This window comes from Taeniopygia guttata, chromosome 5 (genome assembly GCF_048771995.1).
Source record: "Taeniopygia guttata chromosome 5, bTaeGut7.mat, whole genome shotgun sequence".
Taxonomy (NCBI): domain Eukaryota; kingdom Metazoa; phylum Chordata; class Aves; order Passeriformes; family Estrildidae; genus Taeniopygia; species Taeniopygia guttata.
This window is the reverse complement of record NC_133030.1, coordinates 37,942,382-37,955,897: the sequence shown is the minus strand read 5'-3', so window position 1 is coordinate 37,955,897 and position 13,516 is coordinate 37,942,382. Positions and strand designations below refer to the sequence as shown.

General features: G+C 35.4%; 2 protein-coding genes across 3 annotated transcripts in view; both read right to left on the bottom strand.

Moving 5' to 3' along the window:
* Positions 1–845, bottom strand: part of SCFD1 (sec1 family domain containing 1) — a 49,407-nt gene extending 48,562 nt beyond the window's left edge. Inside the window, exon 1 of the mRNA XM_030274577.4 lies at positions 695–845. Coding sequence (XP_030130437.4) covers positions 695–725 — 31 coding nt within the window. The 5' untranslated portion in view covers positions 726–845. The remainder of the gene's footprint in view (positions 1–694) is intronic.
* Positions 846–1,323: 478 nt separating this feature from the next.
* The window catches only part of G2E3 (G2/M-phase specific E3 ubiquitin protein ligase), a 136,503-nt gene continuing 124,310 nt past the window's right edge, over positions 1,324–13,516 (bottom strand). Inside the window, exons 7-16 of one of the 2 annotated variants that reach the window (XM_012574038.5) lie at positions 13,319–13,425; positions 12,504–12,620; positions 11,594–11,718; positions 11,355–11,487; positions 10,554–10,670; positions 9,051–9,361; positions 8,232–8,413; positions 7,897–8,069; positions 5,901–6,088; positions 1,324–5,322 (exon numbers count right to left, since the gene is read on the bottom strand). In XM_012574038.5, the coding sequence (XP_012429492.4) occupies positions 5,078–5,322; positions 5,901–6,088; positions 7,897–8,069; positions 8,232–8,413; positions 9,051–9,361; positions 10,554–10,670; positions 11,355–11,487; positions 11,594–11,718; positions 12,504–12,620; positions 13,319–13,425 (1,698 nt within the window). In that variant the 3' untranslated portion in view covers positions 1,324–5,077. The remainder of the gene's footprint in view (positions 5,323–5,900; positions 6,089–7,896; positions 8,070–8,231; positions 8,414–9,050; positions 9,362–10,553; positions 10,671–11,354; positions 11,488–11,593; positions 11,719–12,503; positions 12,621–13,318; positions 13,426–13,516) is intronic. The other variant, XM_072930187.1, reaches the window with a different exon arrangement.

Genomic DNA, 13,516 nt, shown 5'->3' with positions numbered 1-13,516 from the left:
AGTATGTCCAAGGCTTTACAAAGCAGCATCAAGGCAGAGAAAAATCAATTAAGGACTCTCAGCAATGTTTAAGAAGGGACTAAACTAACAAACCCTTTACTCACAGAAGTCCTCATGCATAGTTTAGTTGTTATTAACGTATTCCCAGTTTCTTGAGGGACAGTACACACTTGGATGCCCCTGTATTGTCTTAACATGAACATGACAACAGCAGCTTTATTTTTGCACCATTAAACGCTATTTCCCGACGATCCTTCCCACGAGCAGAAAGAACCCCAAACGGAGGGGGTGCTCCCACGGCCGCGCCAGAAGGCAGCACCCACAGCCCGGGCCCGGCCGCGTCCCGCCCCGGCGGCGCCTTCCACACCTCGGCGGCACCTACAGCCACGTCCCCGGAGTCTGGGGCCCAATGGGGCCGGGGTCCCCCTGCCAGAGCTGCGGCCCGAGGCTCCGAAGTCCCGCCGCCACAGAGGCGAGGAGAAGGCAGCAGAGGGGCCGCCACCCCGTTGCCGGGAGACCCAAGCCGGGTTGAGAGGGCGGCCGGACTCCCGGCGGAGGCGCGGCGGCACCCGCAGCGCGCCCCGCGGGGCCAGAGGCAGGCGCGGCGGCGGCGGCGTGAGGCCGGCCCCGCTCCCGCCCGAGCGCCGGCAGGGGCCGGTGCCGCCCGCGCGGGGGACCGCGGGCGGGCGCTCACCTGTCTGCTTCTCCCGGATCCCGGCCGCCATCTTCCCGCGCCTCCGGCCCGGCCGCCCCGCCCTGCCGCCGCCTGCGCAGCCGCCGCGACACGTGGCGAGCCCCGGGCCGGGGGCGGGCCCGGCTCCGCGGCAGCGGCCGGCCCGGAACGGCGGTGACGATTGAAAACACAGGCCTGCGCTGTGCCCGGCTGAGCACGGGGACGGCCTTCTGCACCGCTTTGCTATTGAGTACGGGGGAGGGTACGCTCAGACTGAAGTTTCAAGAAGAAACCACTGAAACAGCTTTGATAAGAAGCACCTCATGACTAAATGGAAAGACTGATGTTTCAAAACCAAGGATCTAGCTACAAATAAAGTAATGTAGTTTTAGTGAGTTACCAGAATGGAATATAGTTACAAGCTTGCTTCCCTTCGCCTCACTTCGCACATGCCCACAGGCCCCTTGCCTTTCTGCCCTCACAGCAATCCCACGGGGAAAGAGCGGCCTTGTCCGGCTCAGCTCTGGACACAACGGATAAACATGCCATGTACACCTTTATGTAAATCTACACAAACGAAACTACAGAAAATAGTGATAACACTTCTAGAGCTAAAAATACATAAATCAACAAAATAAAAACACGGAAGCTACATAGTTAACCTTTTATTGCACTTTGGACATATACACGGTATTTCCCATAATTACTGATTATTTCAACACTGATGCTACGAAACGTTGCTTCAAGATGCAACAGTTTAGGCACTGATCCTGCAGAGTTCAAGTTAGAGCTAGAAAAATTTACAAAATTACATTGGATTGCATAACATTCTAAATACCTTAACTTTAAAAATAACATTACTTATGTAATACAAAAATCAGAGGGTTAGAGTGTAGCTTTTTAAAAATCATTAACATTTTGAAAATTACTTTCTGTATATATATATGCTTTGATGCTCCAAAATCATATTTTAATTTTTCTTTTTTCTTATTAGTGATTCCCTTAGGTAAGAAACAGTAAAGTTTGAGCTTTAAACATGTTTTATCATATAAAATAGATTCAAAATATACTTGAAAGTCATAGTTTGTAGACTTCTATTTTAATTTTTTGGATACTATTTTCAAAATGCATCTGCAGAATGTGAGTGTGAATTAATAACTAATACTCTCAAAATTCTCATGTTTTCAAATTCCAGGACATATCATGTTAATGAAAATAATCAAAGGTACAGCACACAATGGTTTAGACTTTTTGTATGAACAAATTTTTTCTCCTTTGGACTATATTTCACTCTTCATTCAGCTAAAAAAGCTAACAGCTTTTTATGACAAGCATCCTCTGAGTGGGTAAAAAAGCAAGTCACAAATTTCTTATTCCTTGGTTTTTCAAACAGAGAGGTAAAATACTTGATGGTGTTTTTTGTTACATCTACATTAAGGAGACCATATTAAGACCACTAATATAAATATATTACCATTTAGTAGAAAATTATAGCTTATTTGATGTGCCAATTCCAGATTGAAACTGTTTGATGCAGAAACTGTGGGCTGAAGTTTTTTGGCCAAACACAAAAAGGACTGCAATAAGTTCTTTCATGATGCTGACAAATCTTATAAAAGATGCAGTTTCTATAAGAATATATTTAATACACAACTGATCCACACACAGTTATTCTCCCTGTGTTACAGAAATACTGAAAGTAAGCAGCCTGCTTTCAGGTGTGCCTCAGGCTATGTTTATGTAAAATGAAAACTACCCCATAATATTGCATTTCAGTGATCTGCTACAACAATAAAAAAACTAGGGTCCTTACAGCTATATAAATTGCTCTTACAATGTCAAGACAAGGCAGGCAATTCTGCCTGGAAGTTAGCTTATTCAATGGAATTCTAATGAACAGTTCAAATTTGTGACTGGTCTATACAAATAAATGCTGAATATGAGAAAATTCCTTTCCATAGCACCATTCAGGAATACAACTTGAACATATGAAGTATTATATTGGACTGTCTAGATAGAGCTGATCAAATCAACAGAAAAGGAAAAGACAACTTGTCCTGAACAGGTACATGTCAGTATTACACAATGGGAACAAAATCTGTGCAAGAAAAACCCTTTCAAGCAATATTACATGCTATGTTTTTACTCATTTTACAAATTCAGTGTTTGGATATAGCATTGTATAGCAGATAGTTTTAAAGTTGATATTTTTTACACCTGGCATATAGGTTAGTTCTACCTTTATATAAAAGCCTTTTAACTGCTGAGTTCAAAAGTATTCAGCAGTAAAAGACGTGAACTCTATAATCTCAGGTATATTTTGAAGACTTATGTTCACATTGTTTTATTATTTCTTTCTCCATTGAAGTTTTTAAAATGCTGTTTATTTGGTTCCAGATTTTGAACAATTTCTCTTGTCCCTGCAGGTACCAAAAGTCCTCGTCCTTGAAAATTACTCACACTGCTTGCTACTTTTGTAAAATCTGTAATTCTCAAATGGAAGAATAACATTACAGAACACATTTATCATTAGCTAGGCAAGAAAAACAAATACTCCACTAATTTTTAAAGTATAACATTATTTCTGCAGGAAACTCATTATATTTTTAAAACACAAACATACAATATGAATCCTTATCATGTAAACAAATTTGTACCCAACCACTCTTCCTATAATGTGAAGGCTAAGAATACAAAGAATTTATTGGCAGAATGAGAGTCAAAAATTATGCAAAGATCAGAAACACACAATATTACTGGAGAACAGAAGACACTGAGAAAATACTTAGTATGTAAACAAGTAAAATTACATTTTCCAAGAGATGATATGTTTATTTTAATGGAAACTTGAATATGTTTTTGGCCAACAAGCAGAACCTACTGTTAATCCTGTCTTAATTTCTAATATTCTTAAATTTATTATGACAAGACTGATGAGATTGGATTGTTTTAGGCATTAGTAATGAGAAATGTCTGATCAAAGACTTGCAATGATTTCCTTAGACTTTCTATTATTTTTTCAGAAGCACCTATCAATTTATAATTACTGTGGATATACTTCCTTCCAAGGAATTCAAATGTAAAGCAATCCTGCTTATATTTTCAATTCAAACCAAGCTACATTAATAAAAGTGTATGATTACTTTCCAATACTTTGAAGAATGTGCATACACATAGACACATAGAGATACATATGTATCTATATTACAACTATAGCACAGCTTACATTAAGGACATATAGCACAGGTGGTCAAAACTAACAGAAGGAAATAGTATAATTTCAAAACAGAGAGCAGCATACATTTAAAAAGAACGTATTTAAATGTCCTTTTAATGTCATAATTTTAGCATTAGCAACATTAAAGTGTTGCTCTATAGGAATTTCACTACTTATATTTTACAGCTTAATAGCCCAGCCATTTGCACAAATTACTGGAGCACTAAGATAAATTTTATACAGTGTCCAGAATGTGCCTACAACTGAACTGGAAGAATTTAGAATCAAAGCTAGAAAAGTGTCAGGCCAAGACAAGCTTGATAGTAGACTGCCTTTAATTTAACAGAGAGTTTTAGTGCATGGTCAAATGAAAATACTTTAATGGAAGACAAGTTAACATGCTTTAATGAGCAATGAACTTTTATTCTTTCACACTCAACATTAAGTCCAACTCCTATATTTCCCTTTGAAAGACCACTTATTGTTGCATGTTCAATATTTCCTTCTGGTTTTTACTATTTTGACTCTATGAGTAATTAAAAATTAATGTATGACAGTAGAATGCAGAAATGTGCAAATGTCAAAAATTTTGTTTAAAAACAGACACAAGTTCAACTGAATTTTGTTCTTATGCTGTATTATTTTACCTGTTTTCTCCAGACCTTCAATGCACTAGCCACAATGACCATAAATCTACAAGTATTTTGATTTTCCTAGGTTTTTATGAACCATCAGAATGTAAATGAATCAATACAAAACAATTACTGAAAAAATACACATAGAACTGAAAAACTGCATCACAGTTTTATGCAAGACAATGCTCTTCAGCAATTATCTTCAAAATGTACTTGGTTTGTTTTTGATAAATAAGTTACCTAAGTATTTGATACAATCCACATACTTACCTGTTACAGAGTGTGGTAACATTTCATACCTGTCTACAGCAAAAGCTGACATTTAAACTACTTCTGCAAGAGATGTAGGACTCTTAAAGTCAACTTCAAAAAAAATTATTCAGGAGATAAAGTTTTTTTCATTTGAAAATTGTTTTCCATCTCATAACATTACAACTTTTAGCATAATTTTGGAGGAAAGGTTAGAAAATACTAAAAGCACATTGTCCAAAAATACAGTAGCGAACTGAAAGCAGATGTTCCCACAGAAAACTCAAATTTACAACATTCAGTTTAATAGCAAAAATACTCCCTTTCAACCCTTAGTGTGTTTCTGATGGTGAGCTCCATTTTATTTTTGAACTGCTGATATGTCTTTGTTATAGGAAGTTCTAAGCAATTAAGAAGTCTGTTTCCAATGGGATACCTTATACGCAAAAATTTAAGAGTAGGTTCAGGATCAAAACCAACAGATGGTATGTAATAGGAGCCTGTTACAAAAAGCAGAATATCCTCCAATGTCACTAGGGAGTCACCACCTAAAAGAAAAGGATTAAGTTTTATCACGGAGTGTCTATTACACATAAACCATTACCCCGCATGTTAAGTGCCAAGAGGAAAGAAACCCCCATATGAAATCAAATCAATGTGGTGAATAAATATGCAGCTATATGGCTACCTAAGAAAAAGTTTAGCAAGAAAAACCCACTTCAGTTAGTTCTGAAAAATCTTAAGTGAATACAAAAATCTTTTCTGCAAGGAAAAGATAGAAAACAGTGGTCTTTCAAGACTTCAGACAATCTATCTAATAGAGGATTTTTCTGTATCACTTCGGTTGTGTGTTGGATTTTTATTTTTTAATTCACAGTAATCTTAGAGCAAATCTTTCAGATATTTATCACTCTAAAGGTTTGGGCAACAGTTTCAGAAATTCTAATTAGTAAGAAAAAGGGGGAAGAAGGAACAAATAGGAACTGATAGTGACAACAAAACTTTGATTTATTTACATCACTGAAATCTAAAAATCAAATTCTGTATGTATACCAGGCAACTGAATAACCTAGACAGAGAAGGAGAAGATTTTTCATTATTAAAAAAAAACCCAACCAAAACTTACTTTCCACATCTTGCAGATAGCCCATCCAAAAATCAGCACCTTCGTCTGATGAGGAATGGATTGTAAAGAGATCGCAAACAGTTTCCGCTGAAAGTCTGTCAGGTTTGTGGCAAAATATGCTAGAGAACACATGTGGGTGCTTTTGCATTTTCTCTAGAACACCAAGTGTTTTCAAACCCTGCCTAAAACTAGGAGAGGGGGGATAAAAAAAAATGAGCATGCATCAGAACTCTGCATTTTATAAAGCTGCAAGATAGTATATAAAAAACCTTCCCCAACACCACTTTCCAAATCATGTGTAGAAGGTTACACAGTAGTCCTGTTTCATCTCGGGAAATGCATTTAACTCTCATTTTAACAATCTAAATGTTTCTGTAGAGCTTTTTGGGGAAATGAAAGAAATATCACTGGTATATGGAAATTAACCTTATTTCCTGGTACTTGACTGTATGTACAAGGTATACACTTTTAAGTTTAGTAAGAAAACATAGCAATTCTCTTTCTTACAAATAACCCTTTGGAAAACAGCTTAAATTCCTTGTCCATAGACAAAATTAGTTGTCTTAAAAGATAGCCTTTGCTTGGCTTTTGCAAGTTTGCATGTGCCTATATGCTGTTATTTCTGCCTGTGACAAATGCAAACAGCACCATCCTGGGCTGTACTAGGAACTGTATTGCCAGCAGCTCAAGGGAGGTGATCTTTTTCCTCTGCTTAGCAGCAGTAATGCCACACTAAGTGCTGTGTCCAGTGCCAGGTTCTGGCAAAGAATGACTACGATGATTAAGGGACTACAGCATAACCCTTTGAGAAGAGGCTGAGAGAGCTGGGACTCTTCAGCCTAAAGAAGGTTCAGGTGGAATTTCAACATGTAAAAATATCTGAAGAGGATGTGCAAGGCGGTCAGAGACAGGCTCTTTTCAGTAGTGCCCAGTGGCGTAGAACATTTAACAGCTAAAATAACCAACTTTCTAGTTACTCAGTCCTTTATAGCGACAAGTAATTTCTTGTTCTACTCTCTTATGCCCATCTTAAGCCCATCTCCCAAAAGCACAAAACTCCACTACCTCATGGTGTTTAAATGCTTAAGTTTTTAAGTTAACTTAATGTTTACATGTTTAAATTAGTGCATTTGTTTAAATACACTAATTATTATGTTTTACTTTTTAACTCACTAATTTTAAAATATTATATAGATTGTTAAAACATGCCAGAGGGTCTTGAACTGAAGGACTAAATTCTTCTGACCTTCGTTTAAAAATTCCTCACTTAAATAATCAGTTTTCATAGCTCTTCGAGACAGAGTTAATAAAATTGTCAGAGGTAATACTATATGTGAAGTTTAAATCAGGCTGTGCTTGTTGGAAAAATTAGCACCCAATAAATTTTTACTGAGTAGATGAAGAATGTGAATTGGAAGTAAGGCCAGAGACCAACAAAGAACAGTCAAGAGCCACAACTTTTCCAGCTAATGAGGTCATCACTACCTCACAGAAACATCAATGCAGTGCTTATGTTCTAAGCAGGCCAACTTACACTTCTGACAGTATTGCACTCCTAATAGCACACACAAACTCCCTGATTAGAACTCTAGAAAACTCATTTGAATTCTAAACATATGCTAAACATTTCTAAAACATAAAGATTCTAAATTTGAGCAATTCTGAATTGGAATTGAACATATGCTAGAGAATTTTACAGTGCAAAGGTCTTCGTGATGCCTTAGTTTAAAAACTGTTATTCTGCCTTCTTCATAAGGTTGAAAAGGGAATGTAATGTGGCCAAGGAGAAGTCAGAGCAGATATGTAGAGAAATAAATTTTTTGGTTTAACTACTTAGTTAACAGTTGTTACTTAAATCAACTGAAAGTTACAGTACACTTTAGTGGTTTAAATGGAGAATAAGTAAAAATACCTAAAAGCTAGTTTTAGCAACATATTATTTAGAGCTGCAGTGAGGAAAAAAACTAAGAAGTTTAAAAACTCAAGCAAAACAAACCTTTCTAAGGGTAAAGCAATTCTCTTGATTACATGATAGATCAGTATGTCATTCACCAGCATGTTCTTATCACACAAAGCTGTTACAGGTCTTAAACATCCAGCAGCAGCGAGGCATTCACAGCAGTCTTGTAGTGTAGACTGTAGGCTGGACAGACTATTTGCATATTTTATCTGCATAAAAAGATAATTTAGGCACTTGTTTACTACATGTGTGTATACGTATATGTGAAAAATAAACCTTTTAATTTCAACAAAATTTATATTTAATAAGTCCTTCTTTAAGTCCAAATATAGTCTTGAACAAGAAATAAAATCAAACTTATTGCACATTACCATTTTTATTGTTTGTGCTACATCAACATCAGCAACATCTTCCAAAGCTGGCTTCACATTCTCTGGACCATAGACAAGACAACTGAACAGTGTTTTAGAAAAGAAACCAGGAGGTGGACCACCGTGAACCAGAGAAACAGCAATCATTTTACCAGCTTCAAAATAAAGATTTTCTTTTACAGCTGCAAATAAAACAATATATTTATTTAGATGCATAGAAATTATTTCTGATCCTCATTTTTTAATATAAAATGTCCTAGTGCTGTTTTTTCTTAATGACTTTTGCTATCTTCTGACAGTTCAAACTATAATACCATATTTTTACATAGGAATATCACATTCTTTTACACCAACTCTTCAGCCACTATTAACGTTTGGGAGATGTAACTTCCTCTTCCTCTTAAATGTATATTTAATTCTGAAGCATAAGAACTCAAAGAAGCTAACTTGGGGTCTTTTGGAAACACACTATGAGAAATAATGCTCTAGAAATTGGAGGAAAGGAAAATAATTAGCAGAGAAAGTAAGTCAGAAAGAAATTCACTTAAAGAAAACAAATACGCTAATTAAAAAGTTCTCAAAATTCTAATTATATGCTGTTTTTTCATGGTTGTCATCAACATTTCCAACTAACCCAAATTTTCAAAATTACATATCCACACACCATTCCTCTTCAGAATTGAAAAAATAAAAAAATCAATCCCCAATTTTTATCCTTTAGGACTATACTTGTGAACTGACACTCATACTGGCTGAATATTAAAAAATATTTTAAGTTATATACTTCCCAATTTGGTTTTGAACAAAGCAACCAATTACCTTGAAAATCAAAGGACAAGTTCTTTCCAGAAGAGCCCTCAAACAATGACGAATTCTGAAGGTGAAGCATTAACAACTGGAAGAAATGGTGTTTTGATACAGCAGAAGTATTTGTCTTTGATCTATTTTTGCAGTTTGAGAAATTTACTTCAATAGTGTTTGTAGGACTGAAGATGCGCTGTCTAAATCCTTTTAAAGCACTACTCCAACAATTTTCTGCATTGATGTTAAGTCTTGTTGCTTTTGTTTTAACTTGGACCTTTAACTCCTTCAGTATATTAGAAACTTCCTTTCTTTGCTGTCTTAAATGCCTACAAGAAAATTGCATGTATTTTCAGATGAAATCTATGATTCATAATTAACAACAAAAAACATTTAAATAATCTATTAAGAAGAACACTTCTTTAAATACTGTGGCACATTCAGGTATTGCCTGAATTATATCAGTAAAACATTTTGTATGTATTTAAAAAATTTTAACACTGTAGTGGCAAGTTTTAAAATACCTCTAAGAACTGAAAAAAGGAGGTAGAAATAATTACCCTAGCATAAATCAAATATTGATTTTCTTAATTCAGTGACTCCATCACAGTGCCAAACAATTATCACAAGAGTTGACATGTAAACAACGTGAAACAAGTGAGAAATTGAAGTTTATCGTTTTGTGTTACAGATGTTTTGCAACCAAATTAGAACAACTGTTGTCACTATAACAAAAAAAGGTATATTTGAGTAGGAAGAAAATTCTCCTTTAAAAAAACAAGATCTTTTCTTTACTAGCTTCCAACCAAAACTATCTCAAATACTGTATTTACTAGAAATCAGAATTTGTAGCACATCAGGTAGAATCCATAAATTAACTACTCAGAAGAAGATAATGAATTGTATATCCTCACACTGAATATTCTATATTAAAACATGTTGTTTTAGCACTGACTTTAGTACAGTCATTAACTATTCATAAGGTACAAATACAAAAACATTAAAAATTTAGGACCTGTCTAATTAGAAGAAAGCAATTAGGATTTTTTTTATTCCCTATTTTCTAAAGAATGTTTAGCCATGCATCAGTAAGGACAAACATGCATTTCTGGAGTTTGATTCCCATGCTACCTAACCTAAAAACTCTCAGTAGGTTTCATTCTTTTCCCCTCATACCCCTCTAGCATTCTGCAAACAGCAGAAGCCTTTCTCAAGCTATGACTTCTGGTTTTATATGTATACTCATTTTTGCAGTGTCTATATACATATATACACACAAATATATATGCAGACTGTATACATTCACACAGAGAAATATATAAGTCTGTATATATGCAGTATATAATATATACTGCATATATACACAAATACATATGGATACTGTATATACTTAGCCTATCAAAGATTTCATACAAACACACACAGAGATCCTCCCCCCTTGCGTAGTCTGTAGGAAATACAGTAAAAAGTCATGTGCTAGATTACTCTTCCAAATAAGAAAAACAGAATAAATACTTGTACCTCAGGGACCAGTTCCTCTTTGACATCACTGGAGATAGGGACATTGTCACTCTGTTGGATGCTGGCTGTTCTAGGTGTGAGCAAGGTGACAAGTTCTGGCACATTATCTTTGGTGATCTATAAGCCAAAACAGTATTTTAAGAAGATACAACTGAAGAATGAATGAACACTTCCTATTTCAAGGTAGCAGTAGTTTCCCCCTAAATCAGTACTGAATCTCATTTGTATCTTCATTTCCAAGAAGTCCAGCAGTGTCAGAACTACAGTTTTGAAAATAACGATTCTGTATTTTATTACGTTGTGCTCTTAGGATATGTTTTTAGTTGCATCTCATACACCAGATGAAAATCCTGACTGACACAAGTAAAAACTAAAAATATTCGTTTCCACAAACTTGAAAGGTTTTTATTACAGCAGAGGAAAACATTATTATGAACATCTATCTTCAAGTTAGACTTCTAGAACACTATTAAAATGGAAAAAATACCAATAAGCAAACTTAAAGCTTTGCCACTTGTATATTCTTAAGTTACCACAAAATCGTTAAAAGTTCCTTTAACAAGGATCTATCTTTACCTAACTAAAAAAGTGGTTTACATGCCACCAAATCCAAGTAACTAGAGCAAATTTCCAGAGCTCATCGCTTACTTGGAAAACTTCAGTCACTAAATTTTATTCCAATTTTACTTGATTTGCAATTTTATGTACGTTTTTCCTATGGAATAAGCCATCATTTCCTCATGCTCAAGTATTATCTTATGGCAATGATCAATTTCTGTGAGAAAACAGAAAATTACACACTGGAGTAGAAAACTGCGTGGAGATCCAGATGACTGCCGAGGGGACTTCAGAGGTGGCTCTTCCAGCAAACAAGTTGTTCCATTTGTCTTTTCAGAGGTAGCCAAAGCACGCTTTTTCTGTTTGCTATACTTCCCTGTATGATTACATTACATTAATTTAATGAATTTGCTAGTTGTAAAGTATGCTTACATAACCTGAAGTTATAATTTAAGAAATCACTGTCACATCCATAACTTCACCTGATTTTGCAAAGATACTTCTGCATTCCATGCACTCCCAGTTTTGCTCCCATGACTTCATGGATGAACAGGCCAAATGAGTCCCACGAGAACCGCAGTACTGGCAACGCTTTATTTCCCATTTACTAAAATGAAAAACTTAGGTATTTAGAATCAGCTAGAAGAATGAGGCTAGTTTAAACAAAGACTAATCAATAGTAAATGCAATCCTGACACTAAACCAACAAAGCATAATTTTATCAGTCTGGTAGAACTGATTCTAATCAAGGAACTTTCTTCACAGAAGATGTACTCATAAGTGCCTGCAACAAGAAAAAAAAGCTACTCATGTTCCAGCACCTTGCATTGAATGAGACTATTAGTACTCCTCTGTCCTGAAGTCAACAGATTGCAGGCACTATTTTCTTCTCATCCTGCTAGTCAGCAAACTCCACTGTGTTTTATGGGTATCCACCAGTCAGCTTTTCCAAATAGCAATTCTTTTAAAGGAGAGCTCTCTAGGGAAACATTCAAACTACTGACCTAAGTCTAGTACTTTAACAATAACTTCTTGTAAAGGCTGTAAGTATTTTAACACTTAATAAATTGCTGAATTGAACTCTGAATGATATATACACAACATTAATTTAGGTATGTACTGTGTTGATGCACAAATTCTTCTTCATTCTTTATAAAATGAGGACAAGGTAACTGACAATCCCTTAAATTTGGTTTTCATGGCTTTCACAAGGAGATCAAGATAGAGAAATTTAGTATTGAAATATGATTATATTGAGTAAAACAAACATACTGTCTAGACAGTGTGTTGGCTTGACATTAAAACAGGATGCCAAAAAATACCAAAATATTTACATAAATAGAAATTATAAATAAGAATGAAAAATATGTCAAAAAACCCATTCTATCATACCTATCAGGTTCATTATAGTCTCTTCCTTTCTTGCAAAGACATTTTTTAACATCACAGTGTTGATAACAATGCAGTAAGTCTTGATATGCATTTTCTTCAAGTTCCCAAGATGCATCCCTGTAAACAAGGCATAAGATTGGATATCAGAAATCTATTTCTGATTGTTTCAATGGGTTACTCTGTATTTTGAAAAAGATATATGCAAAAAACATATGAATATATCAATCATGTCATATTCTAGGTAACAGACAGGGGTTCTAGGTAACAGGGGGAAGGGGGAAGAAAATGCTAATAACTGAAATAATACTATAAAACACAGACTTTCTCTTGCATAAAGTTGCTTTGATTTCAAGTATTTATTATTTTTCGTATGACTTCAGTGACAGAGCAGAAGATAGGAGCTGTATGGCTGAGTAATCAGCCAATTACAATTCTGTCTTGACAGAAATTCAGATAATTAAAACCTGGACTTAAAAAATACACTTCTTAGCAATCTCTACATTGAGGAAAAAATATTGCATTTAGGAAGTGCCTTTATCTTCTAATTAGGTTTAGAATTTAAGCTGAATCATGGCATTAAAAATGACTTCTCAGAGCTTTCTGTTTTGTGTTTGATATAACTGATTTCACCTTTGCAAATTTTTATGCATATTAAAAGGAAGTAGGCTACTCCTTACCAAGCTGAACAATTCTACAACTGAAGGTAGAACCAACATTTCACATATTAATAGCTGAAGTTCTTAGGAATAAAATAAATGTTTATAACAGCTTATCAAAGTTTTCATGTAAGAGTAATCCTTAACAAAATTACTTACTTTTCTGGAATGTGTATGCCCATTCTCAACATTTCTTTTTGAAATTTCTCCTTGTTATTACATACTGTGCACCTAAAGAAAAATATCCCAGCACTCAAAGCTTGATACTGTGCCAAGAAAAAAAAAAAAACACAACAAAGAAACCAGACCAATTATTGAATTACTACCATCCTTAAGATGACAATAAATTATGTCTTA